Raw genomic sequence first — 21,713 nt, 5'->3', positions numbered from 1 at the left:
TCATCGAGACTCGGTGCACTAGGTGCGTTTCTCCGACCGCTCGTTCCCGTGCAGTGGGGAGCAAGGAGCCTGCGGAGAGGGTGAGGGTCTCGGACGTCTGAAGTGGTGGGGGGGGGGGGTGGGCCGGGCCCATCAGAGCTGTGTGGCACGATGGGGTCCTGCCCAGAGCCAGGGCGAGTGCATCAGACCCATGCTTGTGTGGGGCATTCCCCAGGGGCGAGCTGGGCTGGGGGTGAAAGGGGCGGGGGGCTGCCTCCTGTCTTTCTCCTGAAGGCTGTGGCCTCCTTTCCAGGTTGGATCGTCAAACACAGGCGACTACTTTGGTCCATCAAATTTTTGGAGGCTATCTCAGATCCCGTGGTAAGTGACGGCGTTTTCTCTATCCCTTTGTCGAAGATAAGAACACGAACCAGGGAGACGGGGAGTCCGTGGCCAGGTGGAGCCCCTTCCTGGCGGGCAGACCGGGGGTAGCCACGCTGGCCCCAGCCGCCTCTAAAATGCACCCCTGCCCGTGGGTCGCTGTTCCAGGGAGGTTTGGAGCAGAATGTCCTGCATTGGTAGAAGAGGGTGGCATTATTTTTCCTCTGAGTTCCTTAGTTCTTCGTGGATGGCCGTTACCCTTCAGCTGGGGACTCGGAGCAGCCAAGGCCACGGTCAGGGTGGTGACGGAGGTCCAACACTGCGCTGGGCAGTGAGGCGCTGGGTTTGACAGACGTTCCCTTGTGGACTCTGGTTGTCAGCGAGCCTGCTCCCCAGATAGCAGGGTTCACGAGGGACTGGCTGAGTCTCGGGGACATGGCGGGTGGCGCGCAGGGGGGCACCTGCAGCCGCCCCACCACCTCTGTGTGCTGTTGCAGTGAAGTGCTCGGTGTGCAAGAGCGTCTCGGACACATATGACCCCTACCTGGACGTCGCACTGGAGATCCGGGTACGGACCGCTGCTCCGCCCTCTTGTGTTTGTCCTTGGCCAGGGAGGCTGGGGGGCGAGGGGAGCCAGTGAGGGCACGTTCACCGGGCAGATAAGGACATACTGCAACTCCTCCTGCCTTAAGGTAGGGGCCACCATTTTTGCGTGTGGATTTCTAGCCTTTTCCCTGTGCACATTCACACAGGAAGATAAAGTGCAGCTCCGTGTCCCGAGGCACGAGCGCACCGTGGGGGCAGGACACAGAGCTGCTCGCATGGGGGGCCAGTCCCCGTCCTGTTCCAGCCCTGTGTGGCTGCGCCCGGGGAGCCGGCGGGCCGGCTTGAGTGTGGCTGCTTGCTGGGGTTTGCTGCCTCAGCCTGGAAAAGACCTTACACTTGGCCTGTTCGGAGTCCGCTGCCTCCCCCGGTTGACGCGGCCCCCATCCATGTTCTCCCAGCAAGCCGCTAACATCGTGCGCGCTCTGGAACTCTTCGTGAAGCCAGATGTCCTGAGTGGAGAGAACGCCTATATGTGCGCCAAGTAAGTCTCCTTTTGCCCTAGCAAAGCGAGCTTGCCGTCGGGAGCACCGGAGCCCGCCTGCCCCTCCCGCGGCCGGGCCCCCCCTTCTCGGGCCGCCATCCGGTCCCCAGAGCGGAGCGTAGGTCCTCATGCAGAAGGCCTGGCGGGCACGGGGCACAGGTAGCTGCGGCGTTGCTCGAGCACGTCCGTGTATGTCGCCCGTGCGCTGCACCAGGAGCGCCCTCCCGGGGACGTCGGGCCCAGCATGGGAGGCGACCACATGTGGCTGTGCCGTGCGCTCCAGCCGCTCTGCCGTGCTGCGTCCCCAGGGAGAGCTGCCTTCGGGGCCCGGGTCTCCTGAGGGCCGCGCAGGCTTCCCGTGTGAGCAAACGGCTCATTCGGAAGCTGCAGCCGCTGGAGAATAGTTTCCTTAGTTGCGCTTTTCAGATTTATCATCCCACGCCAAAACACTGTTCCCCCTGCACGTAATTTGTCTTTCTTGCCCTAGAGGCTGTGTGCCCTCCTTTGTCCCTGCCCCACCCCTCCGGGTCGCCCCTGTCACTCCTGGTGCTTTCGCTCGGCCAAACCCGCTCCGGGTGCCCCTGCGGTCTCCCAGGGCTGCTACCCGTGCGTCGGACCGAGCGTGTTCTGTGGGGAAGAGCTTCCTTGTTGCTCTGCGCCGTCCTGCTCCCCCCGGGTCCTTGGGTCCCCGTGCCGCTGTCCTTTGCTTAGGTCACGGGGGTTGTGTCTCGGGATGCACAGGGCGTGCCCCTCAGCCGGGGAGCCCCTGTGCCGACAGCAGGTGTCGCCGCTGTGGGCCCATGAGGACAGCGTTCCTGGGATCGCCGGCCGACGCCTTTCCCACGCCCCCTCCTCACAGGTGCAAGAAGAAGGTCCCAGCCAGCAAGCGCTTCACCGTCCACAGGACGTCCAACGTCTTAACCCTCTCGCTCAAGCGCTTCGCCGACTTCAGCGGGGGGAAGATCACGAAGGTGAGCCTTGGCCCTGGTGTCCGGTCGCCCGGCACCGCCCGGAGCCAGTGCCCGAAAATCTCTGAAGACAGGGCTCGAGAGCCTGTGTGTTCACAGAGTCCCTAACTGGTTGTCACGCACAGTCAAGTTCAAGAACCACTTTTTTTTTTTTCTTTATTCTAGAGATTTTATTTATTTGACAGAGAGAGAGTGCACACAAGCAGGGGGGCAGCAGGCAGAAGGAGAGGCAGGCTCACCGAGCAGGGAGCAATGCGGGACTTGATCCCAGGACCCTGGGATCATGACCTGAGCCGAAAGCAGACACCTAACGATGGAGCCCCCCCATGCTCCCCAAGAACCACTGTCTTAACTAGGTTCTTTTCCCAGCCTCTGCATATGTGTGGCATGTTCCCGACACACAAACTCCCAGTTTCCTTAAGAATGAGCACGAACCCTGCACTGTGGGGCTCTCCTCTACCATGTGCTGTTCTGTGGTGAACATAGATGCAGTTGTGCACTGTGGCCTTTTGTGGAAGGTGGAGCCAAAACTTACTTCAGTACAGTGGCATTTTATTTATTTTACTTTTTTTTTTTTTAAGACTTTATTTATTTATTTGAGAGACAGCGAGAGAGGGAACACAGCAGGGGGAGAGGGAGAGGGAGAAGCAGGCTTTTTTTTTTTTTAAAGATTTTATTTATTTATTTGACCGAGAGAGAGATCACAAGTAGGCAGAGAGGAAGGCAGAGAGAGAGGAGGAAGCAGACTCCCTGCCGAGCAGAGAGCCCAATGCAGGACTCGATCCCAGGACCCTGAGATCATGACCTGAGCCAAAGGCAGAGGCTTAACGCACTGAGCCACCCAGGCGCCCCTTTATTTTTTTTTTAAGTCATCACTCTATCCCCAGCATGGGGCTTGAACTCACAACCCTGAGATCAAGAGTCTGACGCTGTCCCAGCTGAGCCCACCAGGTGCCCTGCACAACGGTGTTTTGATAGAAGATGTCATATCATAAAAGTGGTTAGAACTGACTTAGATGGTTTGGGGCAGGGCACTTGTCAGAGCCTCCACTTCCTCCCTGGCAGTGGCGGGGGCTTGCTTACATCAGCATTTCCCACGCTGGTTTCTGCAGAATGTTTGTGCTGTATGTTTACAAGGTACTGTGTTTTGTACTTAAACTGTGCTGTACTTTGAAAGCAGTCTGTGCTCACCAGGGTTTGGGAACTGCCAAGCTCAAGGGCCTTTTTTAATTGCAGGCCTTCTCAGAGCCTTTATTAATAATCTGTGCTGTATTTTGAATCTCTAGGAGGAGGGAGCTTTATTGTCAAGGTGTTGTTTTTGTTTTAAGATTTTATTTAAGAGAGATAGAGCAAGTGGGCACACACAAATCAGGGGAGGGGAGGGTGACAGAGGAAGAAGCAGACTCTTGTCCAAGCAGGGAGCTCGACACAGGGGTCAATCCCAGGACCCCGGAATACCCCAGGATCATGACCTGAGCTGAAGTCAGATGCTCAACCGACTGAACCATCCACGCCCCTCTTGTGAAGAATTTTCTGAAGTTAACTGTGTGGGGTCCATTTGTGCATTTGTTTCACTAACAGTGGAAATGCCTAAATCCTACCATGTGTGCAGTGTATCAGGGAGTCTGTGGGACGCTGTCAGTGCTCAGTGAGATCGCTCTGCTTTCACCTTGACATCCCCTGGAACTAGTTTTCCGTGGGAACAGTTTGAGAAGCTGGTTTTGGCGTCCTGTATGTGGCGAGACTACACTGGGGTTCGTGATCTCGTATATATTGGCTTTCAAGACTTCCAGTTTGTCACTGGAAGGAGGAAGGTGCGTAGGGTCAGTACCACAGATGCTGTATGGGCCTAAAGAAGCCAGACAGCACAGTACATACTCTGTGTGTCCGGGTGTGAAGCTGAGGACAGGCAGAGCTGATCAGTGATGGCAGAAACCACAGCCGTGGGTATCTGAGTCGGGGCCGTTCTGCAGCGCGAGGGAGTTTTCTGGTTGATGTCTGTGTCCTGACGGGTTATGGGTTACGTTCATGCGGTACTCCTCCAGCTGCACGCCTAAGAGCTCTGCAGTTTACGTAAATTACACTATTTATTTATTTTAAAGATTTTGTTTGATGGGGAGCACAAGCAGGGGAGCAGCTGGCGAGGCAGAGGGAGAAACAGGCTCCCTGCTGAGCAGGGAGCCCGATGTGGGGCTCGATCCCAGGACCCTGAGATCATGACCTGAACTGAGACAGACACTTCACTGAGCCACTCAGTCACCCCTAGACTTCATTTTTAAAAAGTCAGAATGTGTAGGGTGCCTGGGTGGCTCAGTAAAGCATCAGACTCCTGTTTCCTGCTCAGGTTGTGATCTGAGGGTCTTGAGATCAAGCTCTGCACCGGGCTCTGAGCTCAGCAAGGAATGTGCTGAAATTTCTCTCTCCCTCTTCTTTGTCACTCTTTGCTTGCTCTCTCTCTCAAAAGAATCTTTTTTTTTAAAAGTGCGTGTAGACAGAAATGAAGGTAAATTTCTTACCATTCAAAAATAATATTTGAAAATACTTCCTAGGGCACCTGGGTGGCTCAGTGGGTTAAGCCTTTGCCTTCGGCTCAGGTCATGATCTCAGGATCCTGGGATCGAGCCCCACATCGGGCTCTCTGCTCAGCAGGGAGCCTCCCCCCCCCTGCTCCACCTACTTGTGATCTCTCTCTGTCAAATAAATAAATAAAATCTTTAAAACAAAAAACAAAAACAAAACAAAGGGGCACCTGGGTGGCTCAGTGGATTAAGCCGCTGCCTTCGGCTCAGGTCATGATCTCAGTGTCCTGGGATCGAGCCCCGCATCGGGCTCTTTGCTCAGCGGGAGCCTGCTTCTCTCTCTCTCTCTGCCTGACTCTCCGCCTACTTGTGATTTCTCTCTCTGTCAAATAAATAAATAAAATCTTTTAAAAAAAAAAAAAAAGAAAGAAAGAAAGAAAATACTTCCCTATGAAAATTGTCAGGATTTTGTTTTTTGTTTTTTGGGGTTTTTTGTTTGTTTGTTTGTTTGTTTTTAGATTTTATTTATTTATTTATCTGTCTATCGAGTGTGAGAGAGAGCATGAGGGGGAGAGACTCAGAGGGAGAAGCAGACTCCCCCCTGAGTGGGGAGCCCGATGCAGAACTCAGTCCTAGAACTTTGGAATCCTCACCTGAGCTGAAGGTAGACACTTAATTGAGCCACTCAGGGTCCAGAAAAATTGCCAAATTTAGAAGTAAACTCTGGCATGACCTTTGTCCCGACCCACGCAGCTTTAGTTCTGACTTCCCGTGACTGTTGGCTCTGTGGACTGAACGCCTTTTTCTCTGAAGACCCAGACCTGGGCGTTGCCTTCCTGTTCCTTAAGTGGTGGGGAGGGCCTGAGCTGTTCCTCTCACCTTACCCGTGGGGCCTGCAGAGGGCGACAGTGGCCGTGGGTGCGGAGCCCGGAAGGAGTAGGTCATGCAGCTCTTCATGGGACAATAAAATAGGGTTTCACGTCAGTGGGTTGGCTGGCTGGTTGCCTCCTGTTCTTTAACCTTTGACCAGGGGGCTTCTTAGTGCAGCATTGCCACAGGCCCGGTTGCGTTGCCCCCAGATGATCCAAGACCAGCCGAGGAGTCGTGCATTTTATGTGGCTAGAGCGGGTGAATTGACCCTTTCCCCCACGGATGAATTTTCATTGCCTTATCCTTGGCTTTCCTACAGGATGTGGGCTATCCGGAGTTCCTGAACATCCGTCCCTATATGTCCCAGAGCAGTGGAGAGCCTGTCATGTACGGGCTGTATGCGGTCCTGGTCCACTCAGGCTACAGCTGCCACGCCGGCCACTACTACTGCTACGTGAAGGTCAGTGGTCCCACGTGCGGGCAGTTCCTGTTGGTGCGGTTCCAGACGTGGCCTCAGTGTCACCGTGTGCGGGGGCCCGTTGTGGCATCAGGGAACCGGGGGCAAGGATGTCTTTAAAGCCCATCCCACCAGGAGCTGCAGCGTCCCTGTCCTCGGATGGGACGCCGGAGAGGGCTGCTTCTGGGGCCCGATGCTGGAGCCCGGGGATGTTGGTGGGAGATGCTGGGCCATGCAGACCTGAAATACCCTTCAAGGGGAAAGCTCACAGCTGTTGGGGCACCAGGAAGGAACAGGGGTTCAAAGCGCACTTCGTGGTCCCATTCAGAGCGGGGTGAGCATGAGACGTTCTGCTGCTCACTTAGCACGTGGAGAGATGCGGCATTTCTCCGCAGATTTTTTATTTCTTTCTTTAAAAACTAAGGATTATGGGACGCATGCTGATGGTCCCATTTTGTTTTCTCCTGCGCCCCGTGCTGCTGCAGGCAAGCAACGGACAGTGGTACCAGATGAACGATTCCTTGGTGCATTCCAGCAACATCAAGGTGGTTCTGAACCAGCAGGCCTATGTGCTCTTCTATCTGCGGTGAGTGACGCCTGCCCTCGGCCCGTGGGCGCTTGCCCTCTGCTCTCCCTGGCCTGCTGCTGTGCGGGCGTCCTGGAGACGGGAGGGGAACGGGCAGGTCACGCCCCGGGGAAGGGCTCTTCTCGACCACACCAGCCCAGCTGAGCGACAGCCAGTGCCTCTGGGAAGGTCAGCAGGACTCCCTCGGCCTGCTCCCGCGGAATAGAAACGGAGAAGTTACCTCTTTCTGCTGTTGCCACAAACGAGATGCGTTGTGTGTGGATGGCACTGACGCACTTTCCTCTGTGGCCGTGAGGGGCCCTGCCAGAGCCGGGAGGTCGCGGCCGGGTACCTTCCCTCAGGGCTGGTGGTCAGCGACCTGGAGGTCAGAGGACATGGAGGCTGAAGGCGTTTTTACTGCTTCATAGCTGTTCTGCTAAATTTGGACGCAGGGACTGAGGGGTCCCTGGCTTTCTGGTAAAGTGAGAATCTCATCTCAGAGGACCTTCGGCTGCGCGGGGCTCTCTGTTTACACTGAGCCCATCTCCGAGGCTCCGTGACACACCTGCGCTGTTGCCAGGGCAGCGTGGGAATTCAGAGAAGCTCACCCGGGGAGTTGGGGTTCTCTGCGGACACCTCTGTGGCTTCGGTAAGAGATCTCCGACTCCGATTTCTTCCTTTGACAGAATTCCAGGCTCGAAGAAGAGTCCTGATGGTTCCCTCCCCAGGACTGTCTCCTCCCTCCCCGGCCGTCCAGCTGTGGTGCCCGACCACTTGAAGAAGAACGTTGGCAATGGGAGCGTTGGCTCCCCGCTGACTGGAAAGGTACATGTTTCAGAAGATCCGTGTTTATGCCGCGGACCTTCCTGTCTGTGCCTATCAAGGGACCGTGGAGCCCCCAGACCTCTTCATGCTCGGGTACTCAGCCTGACGGAAGGGAAGCTCAGCGTGTCCTGTTTTATTCCATGTTCTCTCTCCAGTTGGTCAGGAGCTGACATCAGGGACGGGGAGGGCGGCGGGAGGAGACACAGTGATGCGAAAACCTGGCCAGTGAGCGGACCAGACGGTGGCTCGGCGAGCCCCTGTCCCGGGCCAGCTGCCATGCACACTCGACCCGAAGCATCTGGGAAGAAATGTATTTTATCCTCAGAATTCAGTATTGAAAATGTGGGAAGTCTCTAGCAGTGTTTGTTTCCTGCTTTTGATGATTATGCTGCAGGTGTGTTAAGAAAACGACCTTGTTCTTAGGAATGTACATGGACATACGTAGGAGTAAAGGGACATCATGTCTAAAATACATTCAGATGGTTCGGAAGAGAAATGTCACACGTACGTGTGTAGACACGCGGAGTAAGTGAGCAAGAAAGCCGATGTGGTAAAAGGTTAACAGTTGGGAAATATCCTCATTTTCAAGTTATTTTTGTTGAAAGTTGTTTTTGTGTGTATTTGAATTTTTCTACTACAAATCAGTTTTATTAGCAAAATAGTGAGTAGTTTCCTTACTGCAACACAGTTCTTACAGCTCAAAACCAGATTGGTCCTTTCCGCCGTCTGTGTCTGATTCTTTCCTTTCAGTCTGAAGGTCAGATCCTAACGCCGGCCACAGGGCCTCATGGTCCGCAGGGCGTTAGTCCTTAGGCAGATCCCGCATTTCCCTTCCAGTGCGTGAGAAATAGAGGGTTGGGATTGAGTGTGGCAAGGAAAAACCATGGCCTGATGGTCAAGGGGGTTGTCACTGTGTTCCAGGCTGGGAGTTGGTACCACAGGGCCACACCACTGGTCACGCACATTTGCATTGCAAAGATAATGTGTTACACACACTGTATTCGCACAAAAGCCATTTTACTTTTTTTTTTTTTTAAAGATTTTATTTATTTATTTGACAGACAGAGATCACAAGTAGGCAGAGAGAGAAGAGGAAGCAGGGTCCCTGCTGAGCAGAGAGCCTGATGCAGGGTTTGATCCCAGAACCCTGGGATCCTGACCTGAGCCAAAGGCAGAGGCTTTAACCCACTGAGCCACCCAGGCGCCCCAAAAGCCCTTTTACTTTAAATGACATAGTATAAGTTCCATGAAGTTAAATGTTTGTGTGACTAGGTTTTACAGTACAGCAGGAAGATGTGATTTTTTTTTTTTTCTTAAGTATTTATTTATTTGAGAAAGAGAGCATGGGCAGAGGGAGAGAGAGAGGCAGGCTCCCAGCCAAGCAGGGAGCCTGACATGGGGCTCGATCCCAGGACGCTGGGATCATGACCTGAGCTGAAGGCAGACACTTAACTGACTGAGCCACCCAGGTGCCCCAAGATGTGTTCTCTTTAGGAAGAATGTAAGTAAAGGATAAGTTATTTTTAAAAATAGAGGAAAAAAAAAGAGAAGAAACTTGGAGGAAGTAGAAGTGCATTCTCAGCGCATTCCAGAACAGAGAAAACTGTAAAAGTATAGAAAAACAAGAAAGGAACTGGATAAATGAAAATTTGAATTTTTATGCATGATACATTAGAAATTAAAAAAAAAAAAACTTCTAAAAATATTTGCAGCAAGCACAACAAAAGGTTCCTGTTCCTAGCACATAACGGACTAGTTCGGATGAACTCAGATGACAGGGTGTGAGGGTTGGTGCACCAAGAGCCAGCTGTGGTGTCGACTTAGCAGAGATTTTGGAGGAGAGCTCCCTCCCCGTTCCCAGGGAGAGGACAGCAGGTGTCCTTCGAGGGGAGTGCCGGCGCCCTGAGCCGTAGCCTAGTGACCACTCCCAGCAGACAAGCAGGGAATTTCCTGAGTAGGGGAGAAGCGTTAGTCTCTCGGTGGTCAGTTCAGCCAGATGTTCAGCAACCAAATGGTTCTTCAGCTCTGACCCTGCGCTAGGCGGGAGGTAGAGCGGGGGGAGCAGCACAGACCCGGGCCGTGGGGAGCGTTTCCACAGAGCCAGGACTCCGAGCCGGGTGAGGGAGGGCTCTGGAGGACAGGGCGCCGTTCACTCCCGAGGCAGCTGGAGACAGGCCAGGTCGGGGACGTCATGCGGCAAGGTGGGTTCCAGTCAGACGTTAATGACCTTCACCGGGAGCACGTGGGAAGCCGCTCGGGGGAGCCGTGGGTGGAACTGGGCGCAGCTGTGCGGGCCAGCGCCGCTCCGAAAAGCAGGGCCGTTCCAGAGCAGAAGGTGCCGGCGGGCCCGTCAGTACTCATGTTTGGGCAGTAGGTGGGACTCTGGTGCTTTTATTTTTTTCCTTTATACTTTTTTGTGTTTCTTTGCTCCTGACAAAAACCATCCTGCTGTCAGTAAAGGGCCCATACAGATGCACGCCCCGCGCGCACGGCTCACAGGATACCAGCAGCGCCTTTACTGGGCATCCATGTAGATGATCTGTCTTGGGCTCTTGGTGGGGACCCCGTCCGCTGCACAGGCTACTCCGACCTCGTGGGGAGCCGCCGGCCCGTGCTCCCTCCAGGGCGTGATCATGTCCTCTGCTCTGCTCTCCTCCAGCGACCGGACTCGCTGCCGACGAAGAAGCCGCCGGCCCCCGAGGAGGTTGGTGTGCCCGTTTCCAGAAACGGCTCCGTGTTGAGTCTGAAGTCTCAGAATGGATACGTTCCTCTGAAGCCGTCCATGGGAGCCCCTTCCCCCCGACTCTCCAAAACACCCCCCCCCACACCAACCTCTCTGGATGAGGCTGGAAAGAAAGTCAAGAAACCAACTCCCCTGGGGCCCCTCTCCCCGTCACGCAAAGCTTCTCAGGGGTTCCACGGGACCAGCAGCGGGAACGGCAGCAGGAGCGAGAGCCCCAGGCAGGGCTCCTGGGACGGCAGGGCGGCCGCCCTCTCTACCTCACCGAGGCTCCCGGCCGGAGGGACTGCCAACGGGCACGGGCCCAAGGCGGGCAGCGAGAGCCGCGAGCTCCACGGGAGGGGCTCCTGCAGCTCCAGCCCCGGCCGCTGTGCCAGCGGCGACCCCACCAAGGGCCCCCAAGCGCCCGAGAGCGGAGCTCCTCGCTTGGGGGATTCTCAGGGAACACAGTCCAGAGCGCTGCCGGACGGAGACGACTCCAAAGTGGTGAAGCCCAAGTCCCCCGTCCTGAGCAGCACTGCCGCCGAGGCCGCAAACATCATGTCTCCTCCACCGGCCAAAAAACTGGCCCTTTCTGCCAAGAAGGTGGGTGTGTGGGAGCCTGCCCGCCGGAAGTGTGTCTCTAGGGCCCACAGAGCAGGTTTGGTTTCAGTCTGGGGAGGGGGTGAATCGTGTCCGGGCCCTTGGCCGCCCCCGATCGGAGGAACGGAGGTGGTGTAGGCATTTGCAGATGACAGGGCTGTCTGGGGGCCGACGTGGGGCTTTGGGGGTCCCTGATGTGATCCACACACCGGACGGCTGCTGGGGGTTGGGAAGAGGTGGCAGGTCCCCGTGTTTGTCCGTAGACAGAATCTCCTAGAGGAGCCTCAGGGGGAAGATGGGGCAGGTGCAGTGGGCTTGGCAGGGAACCTGGGCGCGGGGGCATGCGGGCCACGGGCTGGCTGGCACCTGTGTGTGCAGCGTGAAGCTCGATGATGTAATTGTGCTGAGATTTTTGTTTAAATCTCCTTCCTTTTTTCCTTTTTGTTTCTAACCAAAAACACTTCTGATTCTTCTTCTACCATTCCCCTCCCCCACCTCCCCCTCTTTTCCTCCTTCTGTCCCCTCATCATCTTTTCTGGGCTCTTTCATTTTTATTTTTTGTTTTTATTTATTTGTTTATCTTTATTTTCCCTCTTCACTCACGACGACCTCTTTTAGACCACCAAGTTTTTATTTATGTCGATAACTGCAGGCCAGCACCCTGCGGAGGGCAGCCGGCAATGACCTCCGTCCGCCCCTCTCTCCACTGTCCGACCTCACCTACCCCAGGAAAACCACTCACCCCGTCGCTGCCGCCTCCTGGCCCGTCTGTGCAATCAGGTGAGCCGTGGGCGCAGGCCCCCCGGGCCGGCCGCTCCCCCCTGTGCTTAGCGTGCGCTTGGCTGGTGAGGACACACATGGTCTCCGGCCTTGCAGGACGGACAGTGGTGCACCGGTGGACAGGTACAGGGCGGGCCCTGCACCGACTCCTTCCTGTTTTCTCTCTCCGTCGGGCAGAGGAGCTCAGGCCGGTCGGAGGCAGCCTGCTCTCTGTGGTCCTGATCTTTTCACTTGTCTTCATTTTCCGTCCACCTGCCGGGTCCGTGTGGGGATGCGGTTGTGCCCTGGAGTCTCTCCCCGGCCTTGTGACGGGACTCGGAGTAGAAGGGGAGGGCAGGAGTCCCAGGAGGACCCTGCGCGAACCCAGAGTCCTGTGCCCCGCGGAGGGCTGTCTTCTTGCTGCCGGTATCACTGTCTCTCTCCTCCGGCACTCCCCGGGCTCCCCTCTGCCTCCCTGCGGGGGCTCCCCCAACTGTCCCCTCACACTGGCTTGCAGAGCGTTGGGCGAGCGTCCAGAGCGGGGAGCAGTGGTTCGCCGGGAGCTGTGTTCAGGCTCTGACAGACGCACCTCCCGTCCTGTCACACGCGGGGATGCTCGTATCCCCCAGGTTGTCGACTAGCCGACAGCTGAGTTACTGACACCTGCTTGCCCAGGGGCCGCCGCGGGAGGCTCTGGCAGCTGTGGAGGGAGGGAGGGGGGAAGCTGGGCGAGGCTGGGAGATGGTTTGGGTGGTTGCTGTTTGCCCTGGGCGCTGAGGGGTCCTCGCCACCCTCCGGCCACCATGGGCTGGTGCTGCTGCTGCACGCCCCCATCACCCGCCTCTCTCGCCCGCACACTCGGCCCGGACCCAACATGGTATTTTTACACGTGGTAGGTCTTGAAGTGTGTGAGAGATTTACTGTGGGGTTTTTTTTTTTCCTTTTTCAACGTACAGTTGTTTTTTGTTTTTTTTTTCAAGCTTCCCGGAAAACAGTAAACGGAATAGTGCAGTTTGTCTGGGCGTCTGTCCTAGCTGAGGTCACGACAGTCCTGTTTGATTCCATAACCCTTTGAGGTCAGCGTTACTGTCACTCGCTTATGTCTGAGAAGCCGGAGGCATAGAGCAGGTTAACTCTGCAAGGTCTGCCCAGAGGCGGGTCAAAGAGCCTAATCCGACGGAGCGCCCCGTCGCACCCTGCCTCGCCTCACGGTGTGATGGGCTGCAGAGTCCGTTTTCCCGAGTTTCCGGAGCCCCTGAATTAGAGGGGAGTCCGAGTGCACAGTATATAGGCCCGTGCTGGCCCCTCTTACGAGGCTGGCATCATGTGCGTGAACACCTTGAAGCTTCTGGGTGAACTTACAGAAGTTTCTTCTAACCCTTGTGCCGGAAATAAAAAATGTGAGTTCGGGGCGCCTGAGTGGCACAGTTCAGTGGCCGACTCTTGATTTCAGCTTAGATCGTGATCTCGGGGTTGTGAGATGGAGTCCTGCCTCGGGCTCCGAGCTCAGCAGGGGCTAGGGGATTCTCTCTGCTTCTCCCCGTGCCCCTCCCCCACTCGCATGCTTGCTCTGTCTAAAATAAATAAATCTTTTAAAAAAGAAACTCAGTAACACAGGTTTGGAAAAATACTTTGAACTACTTGGTGACAGGAAACTAAGAGGTTCCGATTTTTGTTAACTTTGATTTTCAGTAAAGTAGAATTTAACTTTTCTCTCTTTTCTAAGTTGGTGTAATTTATGTGTCTCTGAGATTCCCGTGGTGAGGAGGGACCGTTGGGAATCCTGGGCTGGACGGGCAGGGGCTGCGGGTGGGCAGGAGGGGCCCGCCTGTGCGTCAGAGCAGTGTGTCCCCCCGCAGGGCGCTTTCACCTGCTCCCAGACCATCCAGCCACCTGAAGCTCCCCGTCGGTCCCCACTCCGTGTCACTGTCCAGTAGCCCCAGACCTCTCGGGACGTCAGACCCACAGAGCTGCTCCTCCGCCTCTGCTCCCCCACCTCAGGCCAATGGGGACTTCCAGGCCCCTCCACACCAGCTGCCAGAGGCCAGCAAGTCCCCCCGCGGCCTCTGTAAGAAGAGGAAGAGGAACCGCAGGGGAGAGAGCCAGGGGCAGGGCCCAGAGACTTGCACAGCAGCAACAGCCTCTCCGGGGAAGAGGAAAAGGAGGAAGAGGAAGCGCGCGGAGGCCCTGGATGCCTCCCCCCTGCAGGAGGGGCAGATGCGGAGGCAGCCCCAGAGCGTTGAGCGCGGGAAGGAGGCCCGGGCAGAGGTGCCCACTGACAGACTGGAGGACGAGGGCGGACGGCTGCAGGAGAACGGCCGGCAAGTGGGAAGCGTGACCGACGGCCACCCCGTGAGCAGCAAGAAGAGGAGACGGAAGGGCACTGAGGGCCTCGGTGTGGGAGATGGCCTCCAGCGGGACCCGCCGTGGCACAGGTAAGCTCGGGAGCCAGGTGGCCCCGCGTCTGTCCCAGGTGGGCGGTCCGGAGACCCAGCGTGCTGGCCAGCCTTCCCGACGGGCATGTGAGCGCGGTGCAGCGGGTCACGTGCCCCTGGATCGGTGGGCGCTGCGGCCGCGTGCTCTGGCCTGGAGGACTCGCTTGGGTTCGGTGCAGCTGTGGGGTTCTCTCTCTGACATCTCTCAGGCTTGATGGTGGCCCCCGGACCACGGGCGTCTGTGGGGCGCACTCGGGGCAGCTCTTCTGTGTGGTTGAGGTCCGTGCCAGCTGGGAGTTCCGAGGTAGCGACCTGAACCCCCACTCACCCTCAGTGTGCCCGAACTGACTGTTGACTCTGACCCCCCAGGAGCTGCTCTCCCTCGGACGTCATCGAGCTGGAGGCCGCTGTAGCGTCACCAAGGAAAAAGAAAAAGAAAAAACGACAGCAGGAGTCATGGCAGGAAGTAGAAGAGAATGAGCATCCTGAAGTTTGCAGGGGCGAGAGGCAGAGGGACTCTGCTCTCCCTGGTAGCCCGCCCTCCCCACCTCTGAACGGCAGGCGTCCTGGGAATGGAGCCGGTATGCACCTGTGAGGAGCAGGAGTGGGGGAGCAGGGGTGGGGGACCAGGGCGGGGGGTGACACCCGGGGGGATACCTGTGCCCGGCCCTGCCATACAGCTAGAGTAGGTGTAGTGCAGGGGAAGGGCTGGAAAGACCGCTTACCTCCGCCCAGCGTCTGTCCACTTGGGCAGGCTGTGTGCCCTGTGGGTCACGGCTTCCCCATCTGGCGAGGCGGCCAGCCGAGACCACTCCGAGAGAAAACCTAGGAGACGCTTGAACCTTAGATGTTCTGAGAACATAGTGTTTCTTCTGATTCAACACGCTTCTGCCCAAACTTTTCCTGTTTGGAGGAGTCCTGGGCCATCCAGCCTGGAGTTTTTCCAGTGATTCTTGAACTTGAAAGGTTGGGTTCAGAAGTTAACCTTCCACTGCCCATTTTAATAGATAGGCTTTTTTTTTTTTTTTTTAAAGATTGTATTTATTTATTTGATTTTGGCTAAGATCAAGTGTATGATCGTATTTATTTGCAAGAGCACAGCAGAGGGAGAGGGCCCCACTGAGCAGGGAGCCCGATGCGGGGCTCCATCCCAGGACCCTGAGATCGCGACCTGAGCCGGCTGAGCCACCCCCGTGCCACAAGCTGGGCCTTTTTAAAGACAGCGCGGCCTCTTGCTGGTGGAGTTTGCAGTGCTTGTGCTGTTCCCCAGGCCTTGGCTGCCCGTGGCCGAGTGACTTCTGGTTGTTTCCTCCAGGACTGACCAGGCTCAGCTGGGCTCTCCTGATACAGTGTCCGTTAAGCGAAGGGGAGAGACGCTCGTCCCTGCTTGCGCAGGGACCCCGCGTGGCCGCGCTGCTGCGAGGTCTGCTCCACAGCCTGGGGGCCAGCGGTGTCAGGCGTGTGCGGGTGCCAGGCTGCTGGGGATGGTGTGTGTTTGTCGGACTCCTGATAGATGAGCCTGTGACTAAACACTAATCCCCTGACAGGGGGCGCAGTCAGTTACGCGTCCAGCCCTTGGTTTCGGCTCAGGCCGTGATCTCAGGATCCTGGGATCAAGCCCCATGTCGGGCTCCAGGCTCAGCATGGAGTCTGCCTGGGACTTTCTCCCCCTCTCCCTCCGCCTGTCCTGCTGGTGCTGTCCCTCTCTCTCTCTCAAGTAAATCTTTAAAAAAAAAAAAGAAAGAAAGAAAGAAAAATCCCATGACGAAACGTTACCACTGGGCTACGAGGGCCGCGGCCTGTCTCGGAAGAGAGGCTGCTCAAAGGTGGCGCCAGAGCAAGCCGGCGGCAGGCATGAGCCCCCAGCGCCCACTTCGTGTGCCACCGACCCCGGGCTTCAGGGCCCGCCGCCCGGTGCAGGTGCTCGGGCGGCGGGGGCCCAGCCCCTCCTCTGTTTGCTCTCTGTCCTGACTAGTGGAAGAATTGGCTCCGCGGGGAAGGGCATTCCAAGCCCAGACGCGGAGAGAGCATCGTGGTGGCCCCGTGTGACCAGCGGGCTGCGCTGTGCTGGGGGGCGAGGGGCTGGAGAGGGCCGCAGGGACTGGCGGTGGGGCATCGCACTAGACACTGGGCATGAAGGTCGTGGGGTCACTGATACACTGGAGGCACGGAGAGCAAGGTCAGGTTTGTGCTGGGGGAGGGGAGCCCGTTCTAGCAGCTGTAGGTGGTTAGCGGGGACCAGGCGGGGCCCAGGACCAGGCAGACAGTCGTTTCTGGAAATCGAGGCGGGCAGCTTCTCTGTCCGCATCCAGCCGTCCACGGCGGCCAGGCTCTTCCAGGACTCGGCCGGAAGACAGCCTCCCTGGAAGCTGTGGTGACAACAGCGCTTTGTCATTTCCTCCAGCTGCCGCCACTGTTTTCCTGGCCGCTTCCCTGTGGGGGCCGGACCCTCCGGAGCGAATTCTCACTCTTCCTGCACCAGCTCGAGGGCTCCCGCTGCTCGTTGCGGCTTTCAGTCTTGGGGGGGCCGTTTAGACTCTTCCGAGAGCTGATTTGGACGGTAGCCCCCCTTGAGAAGTAATTGAGGGCCTTGTCAGAGGTGTGTGGACCTAAGTGTTCTCTGGTTGCAGGGCAGGCCCTGGCTCCCCTTGCGTCCTGGGGCAGAGAGCCGGAGTCCGACGTGCTCCAGGAGCTGCTCGAGTATTCATCCGATAAAGCTTACGGGAGGAAAGGTACTGCTTTCGAGAACGGATTTCTGTGCTGCGGTTCACTCGTGGGGCCACATGGAGGTCGGGAACGGACCCGTTGTGCCGTGGTCCTGGGATAGGGGGTCACCGGGCTTTAGGGACGGGGAGAGGAGTGTCCGCCGAGAACCTCCCTGAGCTGTGGCCGTTGCACAAAGTGCAGAACCAGGCCCTGTGGGTGGTTTGCTGTGGAAGATCCAGAACGCCACCTCCTGGGGGTGTCGCGGGGGTGCCGAGAGCAGGCCCGAGCCTCTGGGTGGTGAGGGCTGCTGTGGGGAGTGGAAGGGAATCGCCCGTCTCCGGTGCTGTATGTCTTCGGTCTTGGAGAGGGAACGTGAGACTTCGGTCTCCAGCGAGAGCACGGGTGTGAAAGGAGCTGAGCTGGGGGCCAGTGGTGCAGAGCGGACGGCATGTGTGCTTAAGGGACAGACGACTGTCCTGCCCTCCCTCATCTTCCTCTGCGCCGTCCATTTCACCGAATGGTGTCCCTCGGCCAGGCCACATGTATCGGGCGTAGGCAAAACGGGCTGGAAGCGAGTGCACGAAGTGCCCACACTCGGTGTCTGCTTTGCAGTGTTGACGTGGGGCGGCGAGGTGTCGGCTGTCAGTCAGGACGCCATCCGGGACAGCAGATGGGCCCGCACAGCCACGGTCGTCGATGACTGGGACGACGAGTTCGATCGAGGGAAGGTACGGGCCGTGCTTGAAGCTGGCGTGACGTGGCAGTCACAGCAGTCCCACTGAGGGCCGGGCAGGGAGGACTTGACCCTTCGGGGCCGTTGGAAGTCGCAGCGACACCGTAAAGTGGTCAGGGACCGCGGGAGGCAGGCTGCTGGCTCCGATGCCAGTCTGGCCACTGTGAGCGTTGTGTGGCCGTGGACGAGGTATTTGTCCCTGTGGCTTTGCTCCTTCGCAGCAGGGTGGGGACAGCGGTGACACCTCCTTCAGGCTTGCAAGAGTAAGCTGGTTGGTTCTGTAGCACATTGAGAATCGTGTCCCCCACCCAAGAAGCCTTCACAAGAGGCGCGGGGACCAGGGGAGAGCCCTCTTTGGGAATGGTGACGCCTGAGTTTTTTTTTATGTAGGAAAAGAAAGTGAAAAAGTTCAAAAGAGAGAAGAAAAGAACCTACAACGCCTTCCAGAAACTTCAGAGTAGACGGAACTTTTGGTCTGTGACTCATCCCGCTAAGGCCACCAGCCTCAGCTACCGCCGCTGACTTGGCTGCTGTCGAGATGGGTCAGTGCGGGGGAGGGGGTGGGGGTGTTAGTGTGCGTGTGTGTTGATGGGGGCGAGTCCAGAGTGTGTGTGTGCGCGGTGTGTTAGCATGTGGTGTGTGTGCTGAGGTGTACGTTAGCGTGGTGCGCATGTGGTGAGGTGTGAGCGTGGCGCGCGTGCGTCTGGCGCATGCAGGTGTGTGTGGTGTGTGGGGCTGGAGCGGGTGTGTTCCGAGCGCCATCTAATGCTGCGTGTCGTCCCGACGTGCGCTCGGGGGTGTTGGGGGGGCTCCTGGGGTCTCGTCCCTCATCAGGAGCAATGTGGTGTGCCCCACAGCCTCTGGAGATGCGGGGCGCATCCTGGGCACTGCCCGTGTGAACCGAGGAGCGGCCTCGTTGAGGACCGAGCTGCCCTGTGGCCGCGGAGCCGGGCTTCGTCGGGTCGGGACCTCTGGCATCGCCGCTGGTGCTGCGACGACCCCACGGTGACGTGTGGAGCAGGCGGCGGCCCACCGGCCGGGAGCCTGGACCGCCTCGCGTGTGGTCTCCGGGCGGGAGCAGCGGGCGGCGGCCGTGCTCTTCCCCACGTGTCGTCGAGCGAGCAGGTGCCTGCGGGGTGACGGCACATGCCGGGCTCCTCTCGGCGGCTGCCCGTCCCCCACTGCCGACGGCCGGTGCTGCCGTCTCTGCCTTAGCTGTGCCCTCAGCACGGAAGCCCCGGGGCGCCGCCGGCGCGTCCCTCCCTTGCAAGGACCAAGAATGTGTCTGGAGAGCGCAGGCTCTTTCGGGGCGCGGGGTGATGGCGGGCGCGCCTGCCTTTCCCGCGGCTGCCGGGGCTGAGACGGCTTCGCCATCCCTTCCCTGCAGCTGCCGCGGCCCGCGGGGCTTTCGAGGTGGTGGTCTTGGGGTAGAATCCTTTTATTTTACTACTTAACAGAGACTTTTGTTGTGACGCGGTCTGTGGCTTCTATCAGCAATACGTCCCCTTTCCCTGAGCTGCGACACCGGCTTGCTTTGCTCCGTTTTGTGAGCGCGCCCGAGTCTAGCTGATTGTACCCTCGCGGTCGCTCTTCTCTTGCTCAAGCTGTGTGTGCGAACTCGTAATTCAATAAATACAGGAAACCCTCGGTGAAGGTGACATTTTCCAGAGAACAGACACACACCACCCAGTCGCAGAGGGTGTAGCAATCAGTCCGAAAGCCGCTCCGCGGACGGACGTCTCCACGTCCTCTGATCCAGAACGTCGGAAGCAGACACAGACAGACATCGGACGTGGACGTCCGTCCTCCACAGTGGTTCTTTGGCACCTGAGGCCCCCGATGGCCTGGCCTGGCCCCCCTGTGTCACCCGAGCCTTGCCTCTTGCTTGGGGCCTGGGGGCAGGGGGATCAGAGAAAAGTATCCTTCACAGGGCAGGGGTGGGGACATATGTCAACTTTCTCATGTAGGTTCTTCTAGATTTTTCTTCCCGTTCTTACATTTCTCTTCACAAAGGTGGGGAAAGTAGTGGTGCCTGTGGCCCGAGCGGGGGCCCAGCAGGAAGCGAGCAGGGCACTGGCTGCAGATGCCGGCCTGGGAGGATGGGTTTCTCCGCATTGACCGCCCCTCGTTCAAAGATGAGGGCATCCCCCCGCCTCCCCACCCCCCAGTGCCCTGTGGCTCTCTTATCTGCCACTTCCGAAGGGGAGGCAGGTGCCTTTGTGGGCAGGGCATTGGTGTTTTTCCCTCTTTCAGTGTAGACCCGCATCCCCGTACAGCCCTGTTTCTCGGCGGTGGTCTCCCGTGGGAGGGAGGCCGGCGTCGGCCGCACGAGCCCATCTCTTCTCGCTCCCTCCTCTTCAGGCTCGGCTCTTCTCCACTGTGTGATTATGAAACCTTTTCCTGAGGAAAACATGCCCTATGCGTCTTGGGCGGTGCTGAGCACCGGCCTGTGGGCAGCATTTGCCACTGTCGGTCGGGCGGGCCCTTCCCTCCCACACTAGCCCTGGGGAGGGGGAGGGTGGGCCCAGAGGATCAGCCCAAACCCTAGGGCACGTGTAAATATGTAAGTGTATATAAATAACTAAAGCTTTTATAATAGCGGTCACGTGGGTGACTTAGAATGTGGGTTAACTTAACTTTGGGGGGGGTCGCCTCTCCTGGGGGTCCCATGTGGCCTCACTCACCTGCCTTTTCCTGGTGGGCTCAGTCCGCCACACCCCCGCGCGCCGCGCCCCTGCTCCAGGCACCGAGGCGCCTCCGATGTTGCCAAGATCCTGGTGCAATAAAAGGAGATTTTGTGAGCCCCGCCTGTGTCTTTGTGTTTTTCCCTTTGATTTTTAAAAGTTAAGGTCCCAGCTCCCAGTTCAGATGAAGGGTTCCCCGTGGTGCCCCTTCGGGTAGCCCGTCGTACACAGCAGGTTTGGAGCAGGTCTTCCTTAAGGATAAAGAGGAATAAAGCGATTTATTTAAACGTATTAAGTACACTCGTTTGAATTTAAGAAGACAGAGGAACCCTTTGAAGGGGCCACCACGCTCGCTGGGGACTGGCAGTGAATACTGCCTTGAGGAAACCGTGTTCCGCTGAGGTTTGCTGCGCATTTTTCACTGAATAACTTGGATTTCCACCGGGAAAGAGGAGAGGACAGTTTTGCTCAACTGTGAGTTTTGCTCAAGGTCGGCGAGAGCAGCACAGGCCTCCGGTTTGAGACCCTCCGTCTTCGCAGCTGCACTGCCAGGAGCCCGCGTGGCCACGTGCTGAGCGCTGCCTGCAGCCCTTCCGGGCCCAGGCGGCCGAGCCCGGGTCGTGTGTGGGGCACGCTGGAGGCCATGCTGAGGAAGACGTGTTTGTGGGCTCCAGGGAGATGTTCCGGTCTTGTCAGGCCGGGCCGTCTGCTGAGCGGGAGGGTCAGGGTCTGGCTGATCACGTGTCCTGGAAGCTGGGTGAGGCCAATGGGGCAGCAGGTGCCTGCAGGGACGGCCGGGACCGGGAGGTTCCATCTGGCCAGAGCAGCACCCGGGAGTGGGAGACGGAAGCAAAAGGCGCCCCAGGCAGCGGCAGTGTTCCGGTGGGTTCTGTTCGGACACTCCATGGACACCACCGGGCAGGCCCATCCTGAGTCCCACTGCTCCTTCCTTTTTCTTCCCTTCAGCGTCTCCGAGCTCCCACCCAGTCGTGCCCCTCAGACCCGGGGACTCTGCCCTGCCACTGTGGGAGCTTAGCCAGACAGCAAAGGAGGAACAGGGGAGATGCGGACACCCCTGGACCCAAACGAGCAGGGTGCCTGGTCGGGTGGGAGAGTGTGGGCTGGCAAGCCGAGCTCACGTCCCCAGCGCCTGAGTCCGGCTGGGCCGCGGGAGGTCGGGGGTCCCCTTCCACCCTGGGGCGCAGGGGTCACGGGGGCAGGGCCACACGGCTTTCTCGTCATCACTTTTCCAAACGTTTCCGCTCGATACTGGAGCTGCGTACATGCGAAGAAGGACACGGCTCCACGTCTCCGGCAGCTGCGGTCTCCAGGGCGGGACCCGCGCTCTGGGTGGCAACCGCAGGGCGTGTGGCCGGCCCTGCCTCGAGCGCCACAGGCCAGGCAGGGCCCACCTGAGTGTCTG

General features: G+C 58.1%; 1 protein-coding gene across 3 annotated transcripts in view; it reads left to right on the top strand.

The window, feature by feature from the left end:
* Positions 1-20,407, top strand: part of USP36 (ubiquitin specific peptidase 36) — a 38,102-nt gene extending 17,695 nt beyond the window's left edge. For 2 of the 3 annotated variants that reach the window (XM_032321955.1, XM_032321956.1), the window contains exons 7-20: positions 293-360; positions 858-928; positions 1,365-1,447; positions 2,307-2,418; positions 6,124-6,264; positions 6,747-6,847; positions 7,513-7,651; positions 10,311-10,976; positions 11,626-11,753; positions 13,592-14,167; positions 14,537-14,748; positions 16,798-16,899; positions 17,486-17,601; positions 17,997-18,128. In XM_032321955.1, the coding sequence (XP_032177846.1) occupies positions 293-360; positions 858-928; positions 1,365-1,447; positions 2,307-2,418; positions 6,124-6,264; positions 6,747-6,847; positions 7,513-7,651; positions 10,311-10,976; positions 11,626-11,753; positions 13,592-14,167; positions 14,537-14,748; positions 16,798-16,899; positions 17,486-17,601; positions 17,997-18,128 (2,647 nt within the window). Of the gene's footprint in view, positions 1-292; positions 361-857; positions 929-1,364; positions 1,448-2,306; positions 2,419-6,123; positions 6,265-6,746; positions 6,848-7,512; positions 7,652-10,310; positions 10,977-11,625; positions 11,754-13,591; positions 14,168-14,536; positions 14,749-16,797; positions 16,900-17,485; positions 17,602-17,996; positions 18,149-18,463 lie in introns of those variants that run through there. The other variant, XM_032321954.1, reaches the window with a different exon arrangement.
* The last annotated feature ends 1,306 nt before the right edge of the window (positions 20,408-21,713 follow it).

The sequence above is a fragment of the Mustela erminea genome, chromosome 18 (assembly GCF_009829155.1).
Source record: "Mustela erminea isolate mMusErm1 chromosome 18, mMusErm1.Pri, whole genome shotgun sequence".
NCBI lineage: Eukaryota > Metazoa > Chordata > Mammalia > Carnivora > Mustelidae > Mustela > Mustela erminea.
Note: the sequence above shows the minus strand (reverse complement) of the source record. Positions and strands in the feature narration are given on the sequence as shown.